This window comes from Amphichorda felina (assembly GCF_050947745.1).
Source record: "Amphichorda felina strain 45539 chromosome Unknown scaffold_6, whole genome shotgun sequence".
NCBI classification, from domain to species: Eukaryota; Fungi; Ascomycota; class Sordariomycetes; order Hypocreales; family Bionectriaceae; genus Amphichorda; species Amphichorda felina.
Genome location: NW_028145044.1, coordinates 880314 through 902393, shown reverse-complemented (window position 1 = coordinate 902393; position 22080 = coordinate 880314). Strand labels below are relative to the sequence as shown.

The window sequence follows — 22080 nt, the reverse complement described above, 5'->3', positions numbered from 1 at the left end:
TCTGGCGTTCCGAGTACCGAAGGGCATAGTCCGCTGCCAGGCCAAGGCTAATCGCACCGCCTGTAATCCAGCATCCGTTCACGAACCACCACCAGCAATCCTTGACGCTCTTCAAGTTGACACGCTTGATCATGAACCCCAAAGTCGCCAGTGCTCCTCCACAACTTCCTACGAAGAACAGAGGCCCAGCTCCCACAACATATCCGGCCCCGGCCAGTAGACCAACTTGAGCAACGGCCAGGCCGGAGAGAACTTTCTTGGTATCCGCGTCGTGCTTCAAAGCGATACTCTTAATTCCAGCTTTGGCGTCGTCTTTGATGTCCATGTGAGCATAGATCATGTCGTACAACACTGTCCAGGAAATGCATGATGCATAGAGCAGTGCAGCTGATGTCAGCGCTGGTATGTTTGACAGCAAGTCAAGGCCGAGGGCAGGGTACCCCATAATTGCCCCCCAGGAGAACGTCAACCCGAGGACGAACTGTGGATAATATGTCACCCTCTTGGCAAGTGGATAACTGGCAACGAAGAGCAAGCTGGGTATGCCGTAGAAGAGACACTGGAAAGGAAACTGAAGCAGTACCACCAGGCCTGCCAGAAGTTGAGATCCGGTAAACACGAGACCCTTGAACGGCGTGATAGCACCACGAGCAATAGGTCGTAATCTGGTACGAGTGACATGGGGATCGAGGTTCCTGTCCCAGAGATCGTTGATCGCGCATCCAGCACCACGCATGATTAGGGCACCTGTGAAGAACAGGAGCGAGTAGCCAGCGGCAACTGCCGGTGTTGTGATAGGGTCGGTCAAAGGAGCCGCCATGAGTGTCGAAAACAGGCATGGGAAAAAGAGATAGTACGTGCCCGTCGGTTTGTCGATTCGAAGTAGCTCGCCATATGGTACCCATGACGATGGCAAAACAGACAGAATACCGGTTTTTGGAGGCGTGTATTCTGGCGGCTGCAGTTGCGTTTGGTCTCCATGCTCTTGTGCAAGAGGGTACAGTTGCCTTTTGGCCTCATGGAAGGCTGTGATCTGATGACCTCCAAGTCGTACATGAACAGGCGTCCTAGATGGGCCTAGACCAGATATCCGGGATACTTTCAAGTTGGAAAGCCTCATGCAAGGCCCGAAGCCACCCCGAAGGGTGCTCCATACCGGAACCTTCGACAGCCCACTGAGCCTCATCGGTCACTTATTTTAGCAGTTAGTAGGTTACTATCGAGGCATGAATACCACACTTACCTCGCATACAATAGCCAACAAGCCTCTACCTTTGCATTTTAAGAATTCTTTTTATAAGGGGCTTTCTTGTGACTCTAATTTGTCGTACAACCACCTTTTTGTTTTTAAGAGGCGAGTGGAAGAGGCGGGCTTTCATCCCAAAAAGTAATTCGGGTGTTTTCGTCGGTTTCTGCTTATATAAGCATATGTGGAGCCAGACTTTCGCGACACGAATTTGGAGAACTCCCAGTCTCCTCCCACTCCGTCGCGTCGCTTCGGGAAAGCATCTGGCGCCGGAGCGCACCCCAATTTCACCTGGAACTCAAACTCAACCACCTTGCATCACTGCATCCTCCATCATGCTTTAATTACGCCCAACTGGAATCCCTGAAAAGGATTTCTTGCAGCAAGTCCGAGCTTTTGGCCAAACTCCATCGCGATAGGCGCAAGCCGCCGATCTGCATCCACGCCGTAGAAACCTCCAGCCCACTGTTGCAGATGCATTCGCGCATCTGTTGAAACCACCGCCGAAATGCCTACCGCGCTTCATCCGCAAGCAAAGTTCGATCCTATACCCCCTGACCTGGATCTTAACGCCTTGGTCGACCGTACACCGAACTTCAAATGGGTTCAACGAGTCTCCAGAAATCAGATACGGAATCTCGGGCAACAAGAGTTCGAGAAGGTCGTTTTGATGCATGTCATACTGGGCGGAAAGCCGTTAGTCATTGATGGATGGGAATCAGTTCTTCCCAAGTGGCTTTTCAGTGCAGAGTGGCTTGAGAAGATATATGACAAGAAACGTGGGATCATACGCTCCATCCCCCAACAGGCCGCCTCGTGCTAACGGGCTTATAGAGGAAAATGTTCGAGATGTCGGTTCCGCAAGCGATATGCCCATGACCACCGGGCACTACCTTCGATCTATGAAGACACTGACGAATCAATGGACCCCGAACAACTTCCGGGACGAACGACGACAACGCCTCTACCTAAAAGACATTGACTGTCCTATCGAGTGGCACGATGCCTTACAGAAGGTCATACATCCGAGTTTGTTTTACCTCAACGGAAATGTGAGCGGCGAAAGTCAGTCACATGATAATGACATCTTTCGAAGCGAGTCTTCGGCGGCGCCAGCTGGAGATCTCATGTCTAGCCTGCCTGAGGAGATGCGAGCGCAAAACTTGATGTGCTACATCGGCCATGAAGGCACCTACACACCTGCGCATCGGGAAATGTGCGCATCACTGGGGCAGAACATCATGGTCGAAGCGTCAGATGTAACGACACCAGACGAGAAGCGTGGAAGTTCCATCTGGTTCATGACCGAAAGCAAAGATCGAGAGGTTGTTCGCGAATACTTTTTGTCAATGCTCGGTCACGATATCGAGATTGAGAAACACTTTGCGCAAGTCAATGCCTGGAAAAAGGCGCCGTTCGACGTCTACGTCATCGAACAACGACCTGGTGACTTTATCCTCATTCCACCATTGGCAGCACATCAAGTATGGAATCGGGGAACACGAACCATGAAGGTGGCCTGGAACCGTACGACTCCCGAGACCCTTGACCTGGCGCTCCATGAGGCGCTTCCAAAAGCGCGACTGGTGTGCCGTGACGAACAATACAAAAACAAAGCCATCATCTACTTCACTCTTTCTAAGTACCACCGTCAGCTCCAAGACTTGGAGGAAAATGCCGAGTTGACGCAGATGAGTTTCATGGGATTCGGCCAAGACATTGTCAAAAACTCGCCACGCGCCAGGCAGCTGGCTGAGGACTTTAAAAAATTACTTGGACTTTTTACGGAAATTTTGGTCGACGAGATGTTCGCGTACAAAGAAAAAGGCGTTGAATTTCTCGCGTTTGACTCCTGTGTCACGTGCTCTTACTGCCGGTCGAACATTTTCAACCGCTTCCTCACATGCAAGCATTGCGTTCGGACTCTAATGAATGGGGACGAGGATGCATATGACATCTGCATGGAATGTTATGCAATGGGGCGCTCATGTGTCTGTCTCTCGGGGCTTCAGTGGTGCGAACAGTGGTCCTGGTCCGAACTCGTAGACAACTATGAGACCTGGCGGGCAATGGTTATCAAAAACGACGGCTTTGTGGATTTTGAAAATTCACCACAGCCGCTGGAAGTGGCTAGACAACGAACAGGGAAGAAATCTGTCGCTCAGATCTGCCAAGAAGCTCTTCGAAGACGTCCGTGGAAGGACATTACCAAACCAAATCGCGAGAAAACGCCAAGTGACTCTGAACCAGACGCCGGCGAGGAGAGGCCTAGAAAGAAGCGCAAGCGGAGAAAGAAGAAGGGCGAGGTACGCCGGTGCCATGTCTGCTGTCACAAGGACCATAGCTACCGGGTACACGAGTGCACGAATCCCGACTGTACCGAAGCCTACTGCTATGGAGTTCTTTACAGGGCCTTCGACATGATGCCTCAAAAAGTACTTGAGGATGAACACTGGCAGTGTCCGAAATGTCAAGGCATATGTAACTGCGGCGCCTGTCGCCGGTCCGGGCACACGAACCCCTACACACCGAAGAACACGTCCCTAGGTCACGACACGCGCCCGATCGCGGATGACCGCAGCGTTGAGGCTTTGGTCGACTTTCGGATTCACAATCTGTCTTGGTTGAAAGCCGCCGGGGAGGATAGTCGAAGCAGGGACAGCAAACGGATGCAGCGTCTGCGAGAGCAAGCTGATAACGCCAAGGCCCAGAGCGCCACAGAGCAAGAGGAAGCCGAAAAGTCCATGCACACTAATGGTGATGCTGGGGACTCCTACGACACTTCAACAAACGGCGCTACCATGGACGGCGCTGATATCAATGGCTATGGTGATCAAAGTTCTGTTCTCAATACCCAGGGACCTTCCATGCCAGCCTATCCGCGCCACGAGATGGAGCAGTCTCGCCCACCTGTCGTGAATGAGGGCGGGAATGATTTATCTCTTGTCGATGCTCCAGCTGAGGAGGACCACGACGCTTCGCTGTATCCTGATCCGTCGGCCCTTGCACGGCAGCGGATTGGCATGGGCTACTACGAACAAGATGACACGCCAGACAAAATTTTATTCGACCCCTACCAAGCCCCGTCTGAGGAGGCCATGCGGATGGAGATGACGGAATCTCCTGAATTCGTCAAGAAATCCATACGCGCGGCCAAGAGAAAAGCCCGGCGGGACAACGACGATCCAGATTTTGTGGTTGGTAAAACCCATCACAAGAAGCAACGCACGGCCAAAGAACCAGGATCACAGCCTGATCCTTTAGATAGCATGGATCCCGCATTATTCAACCAGGACTCTTCCGCGCCGGAAGTTGTCATGACTCAGCCAGCAGCCGAGCACGCGTCCGTTCAGACTGAAGAAGAACTATTGCGTGAGGCAGAAAATGAGAAATTGCAGCGTCTCGGCGCCACCAAGGGTCTCCCCGCTCCCAGATACTCTGCGAATGAACCAGAGCTTCGTCATGCAAAACCCCGCGTCTCGTACGCAGAAATTGACGACGCAGAAATTGAGGAGTATGACGAGGACGAAATCTTGGCGACGGCTCCTGAGGTACAAAAAGACACAGGGATATCGAACCCTCTCGACCTTGCTGCCGACGCTGTTCGCGCCATCTTCAGAAAAGCTACAGGATCCCAAATTAAAACTCCAGATGCTACTGGTGGCGAGAAAACTCCCAAGCGACGGGGCCGTCCTCCCAAACGGCTATCCATAGCCACACAAGGTGAAGGGACAGAAACTCCTACGAAGACAGCCAACTCCGCAGTCAAAGAGTCTACAGTCAAACAACCTGACCAAGGTAGCTTTGGTCGGACCAGGAGTGGCCGGTCTGTTAGATCCAGTCTAGCCAACTTTGTCGGCACCGATGGTAGAAGCGATGACGACGGTACCGACGACAAGTGGGCTCCAGGTACTCGAAACATAGCGAAGGATTCGAGCGAGCACGGTAACATTGGAGCCCGGAGACGTGGTCGCCCCCGCCGTTCTGGTGTGACTACTATTGCAGCTGCGACCAGGGATAGAGACGGCGAAGAAATCGACGAGATATCGAAATCTGGCGCCCATGAGTCTCAGCCAGAGCCAGTCCGTCGGCCCAGGGGTCGCCCCAGAGGTCGTCCTCGAAAATCAGAGACGGTTGAGAGGACCCCGGCTCCCCAGGAGGGTCCAGAGCCAGATTCTCAGTTTATGTCCATGGCTGAGCGCATGGCATTGAAGGGCAAAAAATTCAAGATCGGCAAGCGCAAGCCTAAGGGGCTTGAGTCGACTGAGGATGCTATCGTGTCCAGTCCCAAGGCACCCGAGGAAAGCTCTCTAGGCAAGGGGCGGCAGATGAAGCTTGGATCCCAGGCACGCCGATCATTGACCCCATCGGACAATGAGCAGAGCGATGAGTTTGTTCCCGCGTCGCTAAAGCACGAAAGCCGCTCATCTTCCCCAAAGTCGACTGTTAACTCAGCATCGCCGCCACTCACTGCTCCGTCCGGGCGCACAGTAGTTAGGCTCGCTGACCCCGAGGAGGAAGAGTTTGCCTCGACTGGGCCGTCAGGCTCTGATGATGCATCCAGTGATGACGAGGATATACCAACAAGGGGCCAAACCACTGTTCCGAGAGGTGGTAGAGGGCGAGGCGGTCGCGGGCGAGGCAGAGGACGGGGGAGGGGACGGGGGAGGGGACGGGGGAGAGGAAGACGCTGAGCAGCAATGATACCCAGATACCCTATGTGCCTAAGTGCACATGTAACCGTCTATGCCTTGAAATAACTGGAATCTGGTACACGAGTGAACGACGTGAGGCTTGCTACATAGTAGTAAGTTACGCCTACTCGGAGCTAGTTTTAGTCGTTACTTCCGGTGCAGATATATAATTTTGAGAAAGTACTCCATACACCCTGTTTGTGAATGTATGGGTATCGTGCTGCCAGCTGCAAAGTCGGGTCTCCCCGCGCCTAGTCCACCGGGACATGCATATATCCCCCACCTAGAAGTTAACCAGAATATACCTATTAAGCAAGCTCGCGCGCCCACGTGGGTGTTGTAGGATATATTTTGAGTTTGGGGCGCGGTGACGTTGCCCAGCGACGACAAGGCTACAACTAGTAGTAGCTAAAGATCGCCAGAAACCCGAGCCCCTCAGCCATAATCATCATCATTGAAGCCATCAGAATCCCAACACATCACCTATTGGGCTCCACAGTCAGCGACAGTCCAGGCAACCCCATTATAACTGACTGGATGGCCGCATTTAAACTCTGCGGTCAGAGTGCAACAATAAACAAACCTTCCCCCTCATCGCCTCTCCTCCTCGCCCTCACGATCTCCATCGTCGGCACAATGGCCCCGTGGCTATACTCGGCCGCCGCTGTAGGACTGGCATTGACGCGCCCTGTCATGAGCACCAAGGGCGACAACGGTGCTAAGTGGCACGCGCCTGCGCGGGAAGATGTGAATAATCTCACCAAGGCGCTACACAGCAACGGCGTATATAACTTCATCTTCGACTCGAGCCACACGCCGGATGACAAGTATGGCACGTATAATTACTGCAATATGCCCCACGTGAGGCAGCAAGAGTACATCAAACCGGACGACGAGTACGAGCTTCAGTATGTCGAACTAGTGAGTCTTGGCCCGCTCAAGTCTAAGCAAGAATATGATATTCACAGTTGTAAGATTCATCGACACCACAAGCGCACCCCTTACTCGGGGAACGGCTTCCCCGTGGAATCCTATCAATGGAATTGTGATGACCAGGGCCTGTACTACTACGGTCGGCCGTTTGAGGGCCATGACGCAGCCAAGGGCTACAGGAAGGGATTCATCTCCGAGGTGAATCCCTTCGTCCCATCTGGCTGGATCGGCAGCTGCCAGTTCCCACAGCTCACACCGGGCGGTTTGGATGACTCGTGGCAGCACGGCGCGGACCTGTACGGCGTCTACCATGGCCTCCTAGGTTTCCTGCCTGACCGTGACGACGACCACTACACGGATAAAGTCGAATACCGCGTCACTAACAATGTCATCACGAGCCAGGTTGCAGGCATGGTCATAAACGGCATGTGGGGTACCATCGGCGATTTCCCACTCCTCGTCCAAGTATGAACGCAGCTCTCTGACAGGGTACCTCAAGCATGAATTGCTAACCTCTCAATAGGCTGAAAACGTGGACAGCCTGGAGCCTCAGTACAGCTGCCCCGCTAGCGAGGAGCTCTTTGACTCGATCAAGTCCAGCGATAATCAAGAGTGGCAACGCCACCTCGATGAGGCAGAGCATCTCTTCCGCGAGCTGGATAACATCTCGGGCGTCGCTACAGATGACAGCGGATTCCATGCCTCCTTCGATCACTACTTTGACAACCTTTCGTCTCGCCAGTGTCATGCCAAGCCGCTCCCTTGCAAGCTTGTGGATGGTAGAAACAGTACCACCTGCATCACCCAGGAGATGGCAGATGCTGTATACCGGCTCGGTCATTGGGAATACAGCCAAATCTACCGTGACAACAAATCCTCCCTCTCCGCCAGTTCTTCCGGATACGGTGTTTGGGTCGCTGAACTAGCCGTTCATCTCCGCGAGGTCATTAACGGCAAGCGCCACACAATCTACTTTCATAACGTGGCACATGACGGTTCAGTGTCGCGTCTTCTATCTGTGTTGCAGCTAGACAAGATGGTCTGGCCGGGTATGGGCGCCGAGGTCGTGTTCGAGCTGTACAAGAAGCGACATGGAGGTTCTCGGGGAGAATCGTCCAACAAGAATAGGTACTATGTACGTGTGCTCTTCGGGGGGCAGGTCTTCAAGTCCTCCAGCCCGAAGCTAGGGACAATGGATATGATCCCTGCGGATACTTTGTTGGAGTACCTGGATGCTTTGGTCGGCAACAAAGCGAGTCTTGTCAAAGGCAAGTGCAGGAACGCTGCATCAGGGCGGAATTAGGAATACCCAGTATTAGAAGACAAGGTAGCAAACGCGTTTACATACCCCAAATACTGCTGTATTAACAAAGTTCGCAGCAGACTTTCCAAACTTCCGTAGCCTTGCAACTTTAAACCATGTTGAGATGGCTTTCTAAGTCGGTCCAGCGACCGCTCCGCTGGGGGTCTAGCTCTCTCAACTTGTGTAGCCAGGCAGTGAGATTGTTCGAAATTGCCGACTTCTCAACTGGTTCTCCGAGCCGAGACAGGGCGAGGGTATACTGGAATAGTGCCTCGTAAATCCATTTAATATTTTTATAGTCCTCCAATAGGTCATTGACTTCGTCAATTTCCTGCTGGACATAGAACTTGCGCTCATCATCGGTGAGGGCGGGGGCTATGGTCTGAGGCCCAGGTGTGTCCACAATGTTGTAGATGAGAAACTGGTGGTAGAACCAGAGTGACTGGTCCTCGGGGCCCACGTTCAACCCTTCGCGGATGAGCCCAAGTTCTGCGATTCTGGAATCAGCAACACGTGAGGAGCAGGTGTGAAGGTATGCCTACCGCTCTCTAGAAACTGCTTTCGGGAATCATCCGACGCCTCTCGCTCGCGCAGCATACGGGGAATCAGTCGGCTACGGTAGTGCCACGCCGAAAAGTTGGACAGATCCACGTGTATCATTTTAGTCGTGTACTCGAACTCCGGTTCGACAAGGCTCCTGCCTGAAAGCTCAGAGCTCTCAAGCCTGTCCACGACATAGCGCCGGTATCCCCAGGCGTGAAAGTTCCGGCGGTCTTTGTTTAGCATTTTGCCAACAAGGCCGAGTTCCTGTTCCCAGACCTTGCACGCAACCGGCACAACCAAGCGTTCAATAGCCAGGTTCAATGCCCAAAGACGGTAGTTCCATATCCAGTAGCATTTTGGAAAATCCATCAGGAGAGGCACCGTGAAGAGTAGCTCGGATTTGAGTACTTCGAGGTCGGCCTCCCAGGTAGACCTGGAAGTCTGCTTGCCCCGCCCTTCACCAGCGACATCAGCTGTCGTACCACTCTTCCCAGCTGTCGGGGAGTCTCGGGACTGCGGGGTCACGGCCGAGGACGACGGCAACGGCGCGTCGGAGGATGCTAGTGGAGTGGCGGTCGGTAACGAACTCGAGGACGCCTTCGAGGGCGGCGACCCATCCCATGGTCCGGACGAAAAGCCAGACGTTACGCATCGCCGGCGAATGTTCCATACCGTGTAGTATTCGGGGTTGAGGCGGAGAAGTTTCGATGTGAGCTGGAAGGTGCTCGGCCCGTAGTCCTTCTGCTTCGCCTGCGGGAGGGAAGGTCAGCCAAGCCCAAGCAATGGCACCATGGCTGGATGTTGCGTCGTGAGCGCGGGATGAGGGGTTGGGTTGGAGAGTTACGTTGAGAGAGGGGTAGAAGGGACCTTTTCGCGGACCTCGTCCTCGAGAGTTCGATAGTGGGCGATCTTGTCGAGGTCGATCTGGCGTTGCTCCTGCGTGCGCGGTCGCGTGGCTCGGGCTACGCCATGGCCGTGCTGGTGTGCACAGTGTCAGTCAGCATGTTACTCTGGCTGTGCCTTGGATGCTTTGAGGTCCAGAATGCATGCACAAAGCAACAGGTACTGACAACGGAGGGGCCAAGCTGAGGGGTGAAGGACGCACACTGGTCATGTTCAGAATGTTTCTCAGAGCGAGTGCTACAGCCTTCCATGCAAGAAGCTAGACGCTCCGGGTAAATGGGTGGACGACCAAGTATTGATCTGGTTTGATGTTTGCTGAGATCGAGGTTTCCTGACCTAGATGACGTGACGTTACTGCTAATACGGCAGTGGTGTCGTCGAGGTCCTTTTTTGCTCAGTTGTAGCCTACCCTATATTGGCATGCCCACCTTACCTCATGCACATTGTTGTTTCACCCCGTCTTGGGTGTATCCCTGCTGGTTATCCCTTTAATGGGTTGCTTTACTGGTTACTCGCATTTCCATCGGCGCATCCCTTTTTATGTGTGGGTACTTAGTGTTGTCATGTTGGAGATCGACTACTACTAGTACTTGGTTATAATGACGCCCCGATCAACCGCACCGGAGGATGAGGGAGAAAACCAGGCACACTTCGTTCGCAAAATAAGCACTACCTAGCATATAATTCACTATTAGCACTTGACATCAATTATTATCAGGTAGTAGCTATTAGGAGTACTACTAGCAGCACTAGTGGTACCTACTGTATTCCCTGATTCTCCCGAAGGCTAGGTACGGCACAAGGGCGCCACTTATCAATCAAGTGTTACGAGTACGTAGTTCCCTCCCTGTTAGGTTGGCCAGATGGCTATTGCAGGGGGTATTTTTGCTTCACGTACGGATACTGATAAGAGTGCTAACTAGTTAGTACGTATGTACAAAGTACTACACATAGTTAGTTGACAAGGGTCTGGACTGCCAATAGACAGCGAGTATCCGTAGATGCTTTGACCAAGACACGGTAGTTGCGAGTACTCGTATGCATAAGGTAGGTACTAACTCATTATAACACTCAGGCATCCTCCACGCCCAGCATGCTAAGCCTTGACTATACATGCAGCTTGCAACAGCTGCAAGGCATGGAGCATTGGCCATGTTCATATCTTGCACTCAAGGCCGGGCTGCCCGACACTACTTCTTCTGCCTGGCTACCTCAGGGACTAAGCTAACCTTGATGGAGGCACAGGGGTCAAGCTCCAATTCCCTCGCCCCGCACACCGGGCTCTAGCCAGATCGAAGATTCAAAACCCGATATTGAAAATCTCAAGTCACCCCAACTGCTGAACCTCGAACCTCTGATATATTGGGTTCACACCTTACACCTCGCCATATTGCACCTTCACAAATTCATAGAGTCGCATTGCCCTCGCAGGCATACTCCGCCTGTCCTCGGCTCGAACGCGCCTCTGCACCCCAGGCACAGCGCGTAAATTGACAGAATCCTTCTGCGCAACGTTGCAGGGTCTCACTACTTGCGTCACTAAACAATGGCGGCAAGAGGTTTGATGCGACGATCCCCAAAGTGGTAGTTACAGCGTGAAGCCCCCCCTTCGCCTCGAACTCCCGTGCCTGGCCTTCCGACGTCCAGCCCTCGCAGCACCATCACCAGTGCCCGAGGAGGAGGCACGAGGCATCGGCGTGGCACTGACATAGCTCGTGGACATGGCAGATTTGCAGATCTTCTCGAAGGTCTCGATGACTCGCTCCAAGCCACCACGATAGTGCGCACATGCCAAGTCTGTCCCTGTTTCCAGTGTCAGGGGACTTGAGCCCTCTGTCGCCCAAACGACACATGTCTCGTTGTCTCGCATCGGGCCCCATACCACACGATTCACATGCTGACGTTCTGTTCGCTGCTACGTATCGACTCGTTTTCCTGATTCGTTATTCAATCATTGTCCGTGGACCCTGAGACATCCGCCGGCCCCAGCTCCCATCCCATGGGATTCAAAGTTGCTATTTGAATAGGCAGGACACGTTGTGCCTGACACCACCTTCTCCGTACCTGTGTTTGGTCTTGGAACACTGCAAGAACCCGCGAAATGGGTATCCTTGGCACCCCACATTCAAGGTCTGTTATCCCACTACATTATCCGTACATATGTAATTATCAATGTGAGAGGGCGTTAGAACGGCCGCATCGAACAGACTATCGGAGCACAGAGCCGTGATTTTGGTCTAACGGCCACCTTGGCAACATGAAGATGGCCGGCTTTGATTGCATATATGGCGCGTGCCAAGCATGGACATTTCGTGGATTCTCACGGCAGTCTCTAACGGCCGTTGGGCGTCCAACTTGTTGACACCTGCATACTATCGGCAAATGAACAAGCCAAGTCGTGTTTTGATAGGGTTGTTGGTGCGCCGCCCATCCAACCCCTGCGGCGGCCAAGTCTATTTGGTTCCAAGTTTCGTCCCAGGGCCTCTTTTTGCTAAGGATCGACGTCACGCCCGTCGGTCGTGGGGTGGGATTCTTTTGCATCCAGGTAAACTCGTTTGGGAATCGCCGCCTTGCATCCTGATCCTGTCTTCTGCTGGCCCAAGGCGTCAACTGAAACGGTGGCTCCTGAACGTGTTCTATAGCCGCATGGAATTTGTCTAGCTCTCCGATACTACTATTGACAACTACTTCCCCACGGCCTGGGTATTCGCTCAGGCCGTGGCCTGCTGACATCCGGAACGCATCTCACATGAATCTGTCCAGACCAGCACTGTCTAATGCTGTTAATACTGGGTTGATTCATACTGTAGGTAGATGTCGCTCCGGCTTCAAGTCATACCACTCCCCGACCCTCCTTCCTTTCTGGGCGATATCACTTGGCCCGGCTAGATCCCACGAGATCATAGTACTATGTACAGGACATCCGGTCCCCCAGGGGCCAGAGCCCCTGTAAAGCTACTATGTAAAGAGATGACCGGATCGCAGGAACTGCTTTGACTGGCCAATGTGCACACGGGGCTCGCTGATGAGACTCGGCCCACAGCTATGGGCCCAACGAGTATGCATCGTGATGTGCTACGTTGCCCGCCCGTTGGATGGTCTTCGCTTTGCCTTCACTCCACCACGAAGCCCGTATAGTGAAGTTCGATACGGTAGTGCAACTATGTTTGTATTAGCATCAACTATCATCCCGGCCTACAGCGGCAGATCTATGACGGGGCCAGCCTGGCCAGACCAGACTGGGATAGCTTTCCCTAGCTCCGCTTCCTCATCTTGTTGGCTGACACCAGGCTCGTGGCTCTCTAGGAGGCCCTCGAGGAGTAACATGGCCCTCTGGAATGTACCGGCACGTTGCCACGAGGCAAAACGGTGGGATCGGCGTAGGAATTGGATGGGGTCGGCTAGAATCCGCCGCAGCGTGGCATGGGATTGCCCACTTGACTGGTCTTGGGAAGTAAGTGTGCGCGGTCGAGGAGCCTGTATAAGTATTGTCGCCGCCCCGTCCCTCTTGTCCACGTTCCCCTAAGACATCACCAACAAGAGAGTTCACTCCTTTCCTCTCCTTTCATTCCTTACTTTGCTGCGAACAGCCTGGTGCTGCAACTAACACTTGTTGATCCCTTATACAACAACAAAAACAACAACAACAACAACAATAAGGAAATAGCAGCCTGACCAAGATGTTGTCTCTGCTGTCCAAGTCACTGGCGTTTCTCGCCGCTGTCCAGTCCGCCGCCGGGTTGGCCGTCCCCCGCGCCGAACACAAGGCTGTCCAAGTCTCCAAGCGCGGTAATGGCCCCGTCAATGCCGTCTACTTCGTCAACTGGTTGGTCAGCACTAGCCTCTGTTTTCTTGCATGTTCCTAACATGGCTTCAGGGGTGTCTACGACCGCAACTACCATCCCGCTGACCTCCCGGCTTCCGAGATCACTCATCTTCTCTACTCGTTCATGAACGTTCGCCCTGATGGCGAGGTGTAAGTCCGGTTGCCCCATTTCCCAATTGTTCTCAATCTCACAATTTCTAGCTATTCCGGAGACACCTATGCCGATCTTGAGCGCCTCTACCCCGATGATAGTAAGTTTGCACCCAGGAGATGTGACGCTAAAGTATTGTTGCTGACCAAGCGTGAAATAGCCACGGAGGAGGGAACCAATGCCTATGGTTGCGTCAAGCAGTTATACAAGCTCAAGAAGGATAACCGCGCCCTCAAGGTTATCCTTTCTATTGGTGGCTGGACCTGGTCCGAGAACTTCCCTGCTGCCGCCTCTACGGAGGAGACGCGCGCCAAGTTCGCCCAGAGTGCGGTTACCATCATGAAGGACTGGGGTTTCGACGGCGTTGACATTGACTGGGAGTACCCTGAGAACGATGAGGAGGCTGCCAACATGGTTCTTCTGCTCGAGCGCGTCCGCGAGGAGCTCGACTCCTATTCTGAGGAGTACGCCTCCGGTCACCACTTTGAGCTCTCTATCGCTGCGCCTGCCGGTCCCTCGAACTTCAACAAGCTCAAGCTTGCTGAGCTTGGGAATGTACTTGACTATGTCAACCTGATGGCCTACGACTATGCCGGTTCCTTCAGCAACGTCACCGGACATCAGGCCAACCTCTACCCAAGCAAGGACGTACCCCAGTCTACTCCCTTCAGCACCAAGGTCGCCATCGATGGGTATATTGAGGGCGGTGTCCCCGCTGAGAAGCTTATTCTGGGTATGCCTATCTACGGTCGCGCTTTTGAGGGCACTGACGGCCCCGGAAAGGCGTTCACCGGTGTTGGAGAGGGAAGCTGGGAGAAGGGCATCTATGACTACAAGGATCTGCCTCTGAACGGCGCCACGGTTGAGTACAGCGAGGAGATTGGCGCTACCTGGTCCTACGATGCTGCCACCAAATCTCTGGTCTCCTTTGACACCCCTGACATGATCCGCCAGAAGGTCGCCTACGGCAAGGATATGGGGCTCGGTGGCAGCATGTTTTGGGAGGCGTCTGCCGATAAGACGGGCGAGGAGTCGCTCATCAGCACTGCCGTCGACGCCATGGGTGGCCTTGACTCGACCGAGAACTGCCTCGATTACCCTAACTCCATCTATAACAACATTAAGAACGGTCTGAGTGCCTAAGCTTTCCGGTTACCACTGGAGCGGAAGCCTGATTTCAGGAAAATTGACAGAGTTTCGCGCACAACTTTTGGCCGAGCCAATACCCCTCGCTTATGACAAGAATGGGTAAGTTCTCGGAAGTGGTGTAGCGGAGCAAGAGGAGGAATGTGGAGGGATATTCTAGGGCACGGCCGAGTGGGAGTGCCCGTGTATATAAGATCTCAGGATCGTGGAGGCACAGCATACTTCGATTGCTTGGAGTTCTTCGCACATAAGTTCTTGTATATATTGGACTAGTACATGATCAAGGTATTTAAGACCACAGAAGAGTGCCTGGTGATTTGCAATTACCTCTTACCTGTGGTAGTAGCAGCTCAACCACCTCCTGCTTGCTTCTTGGAAGATGACTGTGCCTTTGCGTCTTATTTTTAAGGCTTGAGGTACTAGTAGCACCTACCTGTAGTGCCTGGTACTTACCTTACGTACGTACCTGTACGTATTACTGGAAGCTGCTAGACGACTTCTAACTTCTTCGGCAAGAGATGATTTTTGCTCTGGCAGTGAAAAGTACTACCTTCCTCCCCGTCGGGCGTTGACGATTGGCTGACCACTTCCAGAACTGGTACAAAGCTACTACTATTAGCAGTAATGCAATCCCCCCAACAGTGCCATCTGCGCCGACTGCAATGAGCATCTCATTCTTTCAATTTGCTCGTCGGTTATTCTGGACACAAAACATCGTTGCCAAATATATCTTTCCGTGTCCTTCATTTGCCTAGGCCTCCTGATAGAGACTCCGAGGCTAGGCTATGCTTGACAGTTTCACCGATGTCTATTCTGCTAGACTGGATTCGGCACTCACAACTTTGAAGATATACAATGCACGACATCCTAGCGTTTTTTGGACGGCTCTACGATCATCGAGGTTGCCGCCGAAGTCGACAGGTCTCCATGAAGAATGACATCCCAGATAGTCCGGTTGACTTGGGATACGGTTCTCTGGACGAGTCTCCCGAGACCTCCCCTGCTCGAACCCCACCAGCTTTATACTTCGTCAATGCCTCGGTACCAATAGATGGCTCCGAGGCGGATTCCGAACAGACGAGAACGAGTCTTGACAGCGACGAGATCCCTATATTTCGCAAAAAGATTAGAGCTGCCACCAATCCGCACCCCCGAGCCTTGGGTTCAAAGGAAAATAGGCTGTCACGTTCCCTCTCCTATGGGAAACACGAAATCGGTATTTTCCGGCCGAAGCGCCCAATTATCCTTCGCCCTCATGCGCTCGACCGATTTGTGCCTCTCCGTGACCAGGCGTCCACTACAACTGAGAAGTACCGAACTACTAGACAAGTCCACACTCTATCTATATCGGAGAGGCTCCTTAGACACAACGTCGCCTCCCCAGACCCCTTCATGAGGTATAGACGTTTGCTAGAGTAGAATGAAAGCGAAACAACAACGGGGGATGCTCTCCAAACTGACGGGCCACGGCCTCAAGGTCGGTTGGACACCCAAGCGTTCGAGATTTATCACTAATACGCGTGAACAGGTACGGTTATTGGTAGTCGGGCACATGGGCACGTCAATGACAGGCAAGCAAGTCGTGGTACCGTATGGACAGTTGGTGGCCTCGCCTCTATGGGGAATCTTGTGGATAATGGCCGCGGTCACTTTGTCCGTAGTGGCACGCATGCACAGGTCTTCACAACACCCTATTCCGGGACTGAGACGGATATTCGAAACGATTTGGAAAAATACCAGGGCTGCATTGCTTTGGCACTTTCTATTGACCCCGTGCGAAGAGTTCTTGACTTTGACCGACGTGCAACACTACATAGTGGTGCTCAGCGTCGTAGAGGGTGCCGCCAAGATGCACTACTGAAGACCTCGTGGAATGGATCGGAGTGGGTAAATGACAAAGAGGAAAATGGTCTGGTCCAATACACTTCCGCAATTAAGTTCTGAAACTAACAACTCGCAGAATCTAGTCATGCTAAGCCTTCCGGCCAAAGGTCGTTACCAGTATCTCCTTTCAAGTATATCGCTATCCGTCAACATTGGCTGATAGGGGGTTAATTTGTGATTAGGATCCTCGACGCACCGAATATAAAAAACGACTTTTATTGCTCTGTCCTTGCATACTCTGACACTTGTCAAACCCTTGCTATGGGCCTGGGCAATGATGTATTCATGTGGACGGAGACGTTCGGGGCTCACCGTGCGCACAGAGCTCCAGACGACGGTGGATGGATCACTTCAATGTCGTTCTCCTCTGAAAAAGGCCGGCGAAGTATTCTAGCTGTAGGCAGAGTAGATGGGTCTCTTGTTCTGCAGTCGACGTACGATGCACTGCCTCGATTTGAGTTGCAGCAGCCATACGGGGTCTCGTGCGTCAGTTGGCGTCCAGCATGCACGCCACGGTCTTCGAAGAACCCGTTGAATCCCGGTGTAAGGGTTCAGACGGAAGAACTCATCGTTGGTGACGAAAGGGGAACCATGTATTACTATGTGGTTGAGTGGCCTCTTGGATAGGAAGTGACAAGAGATACCTGGCCAGGAACCATGGCCCTCGTCGCAAAGATCTCGATACATACTCAACAAATTTGCGGGCTGGCCTGGTCGCCAGGTGGAGACTTCTTCGCCTCTGGAGGGAACGATGACTTGTGCTTCCTCTTTGCTGTAGACGATGTCCTCGTCAATAAGATGGCGGGTGAGCCTCCTATTAGATGGCCCCGTAGAAATAGCCTTGACTAGTTGTCTCCGAGACGCCCAACGGAAAGGGTTGAGAATAACGGCGACCTCAATACCTGGGCTTGGGCAAACGCGGATGGCCACAACCTTGGACTCGCCCGCGAGGGCACCTCGACAACGGATGGTACCGAAATCCGGGCGGTCCGCACGACTGCTGGAAGTCTGCGCACCCTCGGCCGCGGAGATGAGAGGCATCGTTAGGTTCACGGAGCCGCTGTCAAAGCCATAGCGTTTTGTCCATGGAGTTCAGGTTTGGTCGCCACAGGAGGTGGTTTAAGGGACAAATGCATCCACTTCTTCCATACAGGGTCTGGCGCGGCACTGGCGACCATCGCTGTTTCGGCTCAAGTGACGTCTTTGACTTGGTCGACAACTCGGCGCGAAATAGCAGCCACATTCGGCTATGCAATACCAGAGCATCCATTTCGGATAGCCATCTTCAGCTGGCCGGATTGCACGCAGATCGCCGCCATCCCATGGAATCAAGGGGTGCGGGCACTCTACGCCATACCGGTTCCAGTGTGTCCTGTCGACGGGAGAGTCGCAGGGACGAACTGCATAATGCAGGAAGGATGTCTTGTGGTAGCCGCAAGTGACAATTCCGTCAAATTCCACGAAGTTTGGTCACCGGAGAGGAAGTCAATGGTCGGCGGCCCCGGGACGCTTGCTAGGAGCGATATTCTAGAGTGTTTGGAAGGCATTGATAAAGAGGGAGACATCATCCGCTGAGGGACAACCAAACGTTCGTCTATGCATGTATCGGGTGTAGTGGTCTAGTAAAACAGCGTCAATAGAGCAAGCCAAAATTGCAGCCAAATCAGATCCCCCTACATAGTAGCTCATCGGGGAGATGATTTCCAAAGACTAGATTAGGATGGTTATTGGGGGAAATGAATTGGAGTGGTAACTCGATCCAGCGTAGATCCCTCCAGGCGCAACTCTAAACGATGATTCGATATATCGTCTTCCCTCGCTAGCCAAGCGAAAAATAACAAGACGAGACCACGGTTTTATATACAATAAAGTGTTCCCGGCCAGCTGATGATTAATAAGTAAACGCCAGTCCCATGCTCAGAGCGCCTTGCACCCAACCCCAAGAACACACGATGTCAAACAGTAGAGACACAACCGCTATTTAGACAAGGACGAGTCTATTTGAGGATTGCAATGAGGAGAACAAGAATGATAATAAGGACCACAATGGACGTGATCTGCTTGTTCTCGCCGGCGCTCCTCGCCACCTTGTTGAGAGCCTTGCTGGCTCGGTCGAGCCGTGACTGATGTCGGTCGGTAGCGCTTTCCACCTCGTCGAGCATGGCGACGTGGGAATCGAGCTCGTCACCAATCTGCATGCTGAGCTCACGCTGGCGACCAATCGACTCGCCCAGACGGTCGAGCTGCTCGTCCTGCTGCTCGAGGATCTCCGAATGATACTGGTGCAGCTGCTGGTTGTCCATCTGGCCGGCCTGGTCGCGGTACCCCATGCTGTCATCTGGGTTGTCGCGGTATTGACCGAAGAGCTCCTCCGACGGCGAGGCGGGGGTGTCGCTGAACCGGACCGTCTTGCTAGGCTTGCGGCCGGAGGTGCCGGGGCTAAGCGCCTTGGTGGAGGCGGCGTGGGAGAATTCATCGGCGAGGGAGGAGTCGTTGGGGCTGGTGAGGGTCGCGTTGGTGGCGGGGTTGGAGAAGCCGTGGAATTGCGAGGTTAGATCGTCAAGCTGCTTCTGGAGTGAGGGGAGCGAGTCGGCGATGGATGAGGCGGCACTGAAGATAGGTCATGTCAGCATCTGCACCTCTCGAGGTAGAGCTCCCCAATCCCCAGCACCGTGGAACGAGAGAGAATATGCAAGGTGGCATACGTAGAGTCTCCTTCCTGCTCGAGACGTGTCTTCTCCTGCTCTAGGGAAGCGACCCCATCACGGAACTGGTCGAGCGAGCGAGAAATGTGGCCGTCGTGCGAGTTGTTACCGTCATCGTCGAGGTGCAAGGTCTGGGCCCGCTGACGCTCCAGCAGCGACAGCTTGATGTGGTCAGCGAGGAGAAACAGCTGGTTTGGATTCGACATGGCGGGCAGATGGTTCTGTTGTCTCTGCCCAGTTGTGCTGTCCTGGGGTGGCTGGTGCGGGATGATGGGGATGACGATTATTAGGGGTGGGAGGGTCGAAGTCAAGTTGCGACTGCGTGTGCTGTGCCTCGCTTTTGAAGGCGCGCGTTACACTCGCCCGCCTTAGGACAGACTCGACGGAGGTTGCCTTCAGCGGACCTGCTGAAGCTCAGCACCTTGTGGCCCCCCATAACACGGCGGTTTTCTTCTTGTGCTTATCTTTGTACCCCGTAAGTAGTTAGCAAATCATTCGGATACATCTTCTACGCAAGGTCGTAAGTATCCGTAGTAGCAGTACCTAGGTGCTCCGTACCTATATGTTTCAATCTCTAAGTTGCATTTCATAGCCAATGGGAGCTCCAGCCTGTTGTCGCATTCCCATCGAATTTCTCCCCACCCTAACCCCCAGTCTGCGTACTCGTTACTGTTTAGAATCTCGCTTCAATTACATGGACGCGTAAGCGTTTTCTGGACGGTGGTCTTCTCCTACAATATAATACTCTGTAGTGTCAATCCCTTCATGTGCACGATAATCTGTAATCGATTGCGCTTGGGTAATATCGGGACAGTCAAAGTCTTGCGCTTGAATGGAAAGTCACTGCTGGTCGTGCATAAATCAATTTCTTCTTAATTGGTATTATACATGGCGATTCAAGATTATATCCTTCTTGTCGCCGCCCAAGTCAAACTCCGATGTCCCAAAGCCGACCCATTCCCATCTCACCAGCCAGACCATCGGCACAGCAAGTATAACGCCACCAAATAGCACCCATATGAGCGAATCTTTCGCAGCTCTTCTCGCAAAATGAGAAAGGAACCAGATGTCTAATCCATATTCATCTCGGCGTCGACGGCATGCATCTTGGGTTGCGAGGCCACAGGCGAGGGAGAGTCGGATGCCGAGAGGGTGTCAGCGCCGTCGAAAGTAGGCGGCGATGTCTGAAGATTGCGAAGCACACCCTCCACACTGGTGCTGACTAGTCGTCCTTGGCGGAGGTTCTCTGCGAACAGAAAGAAACCTTCGGACGCTTCGACTAGGTACGATTGGAGACTTTTGCTCTCAAGGCGAATGTGGACATTGGTAACCGGGTAATGATTCTCAATGTACCGCGCCCATCCTCGGGCGGCGGCTTGAATGCCCTCATCGCCGCTGAGTTTCCTCCACCCGATGCCAAGGTAAAGGGTGAAGTCGTCAATGACGGGGACGCTGTTGATGGGGGACAGCTTGCTCGTAGTTGCGCCGGACGATGCTGATTTCATCGTCATGGAGGTTGCAGTATCGATGCTAACACCGCTATCCAATCGTTGTGACTTATGGCTCCGAAGGGGTAGAAAATCTCTCTCTTGCTTTGCGTGACTCTCCTCATCCGTAGCCTTCTTTTCTTCGAGCCAAGTGCCAGATTGGCTGCTCGCATCGGCGACATAACCATTGTTGGATTTGACGAGGACCATTCCAGGGCCATAAATCCAGTCCTTTTCAGATTCTCGAGGCCTGAGGGGAGAAAGTTCCGGGTCTAGATTGATAGCTGCTTCATCGCGAGAGCGCTTCCTTCCCGAGCGAGCCGGAGCTTGAAACGGCGGCTTTGCTGAAGATGCCGGTGGTGCCGCGGAACCGAAGGATGACTTTGGTGGGAATTGCTGGGGCGCAAAGCCTGCTGCGCCGAACGGCGCTTGGTGGGGGGGTTGAGGTGACATTGCGAGCACCGGTGAGGTGATTGAGAAGTGGCGGCCGAATGACGACATGGTCGATGAAGTGAGATAGCGAAGAGCGTCGTTATGATAATATATATGGGGGAAACTGTAGGCGTTCAGAGGTTAGTTGTCACTACTGGCACAAACCACAAGTAGATCCGGTTGCTTGTTGAGTGTCGTAGGCGTGCGGTTGGAAGAAAGACTATGAGGGTTTGCTGTGGCGTAAAGGTTGGCCCAGGATGGGCAGGGTTTGGTCGTAACGTGAGTGGGCAATTGATGGATTGGCGGGGGTTGAGGTGAGTCGCGTAGCCGTAAAGAAGTGAGGCTGGAGACGAGGCGCTTGATGAAGTGAGAAGAGGATCCAGTTGAGGGCCGTGGGAAGTAAGGTCACTAGATAGCGGTAGAGGATATGTGTAATAAAGAGAATGGTGGGATATAAAGATGGTTGTGTGGATGAAGAGTCCCTGGTGTGGTAGACTTGCTAATAAGGAAGAAGAAGAGGAAGAAGGAGAGAGGAATGAGAAGGGAACAGAGACAAGAAGAAGCCAGAAGAGGGCAAACGCTGGTCTGCAACTGGCTGATCATCTGAAGGTCGGATAGGTTGTGTCGTGCACTGTCAACCCGGGGTAAAGAACCTTTCGCACTGTAAGCTGATCTACAAAGGATGCTCGAAATCAGGAGGCTAGGGACTTTACAACTGTTAAAACTATCCATAGAATTTCAGGTTTCTTCTAACAGAAGAACAGTCCCGCGTGACCAACAGGGCTACGGGTGGGTACAGTGTGACATCCCACGCCTCATTCGCTGCA

The 22080-nt window shown here is 53.1% G+C and overlaps 6 protein-coding genes across 6 annotated transcripts; 3 read left to right on the top strand and 3 right to left on the bottom strand.

Annotated features, from left to right (window-relative positions):
* Positions 1 to 1754: 1754 nt before the first annotated feature.
* On the top strand, positions 1755 to 5940 carry ACO1O0_006112 (uncharacterized protein; the record flags this gene model as incomplete). The annotated part of the gene is made up of 2 exons (XM_083195508.1): positions 1755 to 2025; positions 2081 to 5940. 2 exons carry the CDS (start codon positions 1755 to 1757, stop codon positions 5938 to 5940), a joined length of 4131 nt encoding a protein of 1376 aa, XP_083048524.1.
* A 636-nt stretch (positions 5941 to 6576) lies between these two features.
* Positions 6577 to 8176, top strand: ACO1O0_006111 (histidine phosphatase superfamily; the record flags this gene model as incomplete). The annotated part of the gene is made up of 2 exons (XM_083195507.1): positions 6577 to 7338; positions 7397 to 8176. The coding sequence occupies 2 exons, from the start codon at positions 6577 to 6579 to the stop codon at positions 8174 to 8176; spliced, it is 1542 nt and encodes a 513-aa protein (XP_083048523.1).
* Positions 8177 to 8285: 109 nt separating this feature from the next.
* Positions 8286 to 9833, bottom strand: BET4_2 (Rab geranylgeranyltransferase BET4; the record flags this gene model as incomplete). The annotated part of the gene is made up of 4 exons (XM_083195506.1): positions 8286 to 8665; positions 8719 to 9469; positions 9587 to 9697; positions 9825 to 9833. 4 exons carry the CDS (start codon positions 9831 to 9833, stop codon positions 8286 to 8288), a joined length of 1251 nt encoding a protein of 416 aa, XP_083048522.1.
* A 3469-nt stretch (positions 9834 to 13302) lies between these two features.
* CHT4_3 (glycoside hydrolase) lies at positions 13303 to 14742 on the top strand (the record flags this gene model as incomplete). The annotated part of the gene is made up of 4 exons (XM_083195505.1): positions 13303 to 13448; positions 13500 to 13598; positions 13650 to 13699; positions 13760 to 14742. The coding sequence occupies 4 exons, from the start codon at positions 13303 to 13305 to the stop codon at positions 14740 to 14742; spliced, it is 1278 nt and encodes a 425-aa protein (XP_083048521.1).
* Positions 14743 to 18626: 3884 nt separating this feature from the next.
* ACO1O0_006108 (syntaxin) lies at positions 18627 to 19540 on the bottom strand (the record flags this gene model as incomplete). The annotated part of the gene is made up of 2 exons (XM_083195504.1): positions 18627 to 19239; positions 19335 to 19540. The coding sequence occupies 2 exons, from the start codon at positions 19538 to 19540 to the stop codon at positions 18627 to 18629; spliced, it is 819 nt and encodes a 272-aa protein (XP_083048520.1).
* Positions 19541 to 20404: 864 nt separating this feature from the next.
* Positions 20405 to 21322, bottom strand: ACO1O0_006107 (uncharacterized protein; the record flags this gene model as incomplete). Its single annotated transcript, XM_083195503.1, has 1 exon — positions 20405 to 21322. One exon carries the CDS (start codon positions 21320 to 21322, stop codon positions 20405 to 20407), a length of 918 nt encoding a protein of 305 aa, XP_083048519.1.
* Between the last annotated feature and the right edge of the window lie 758 nt (positions 21323 to 22080).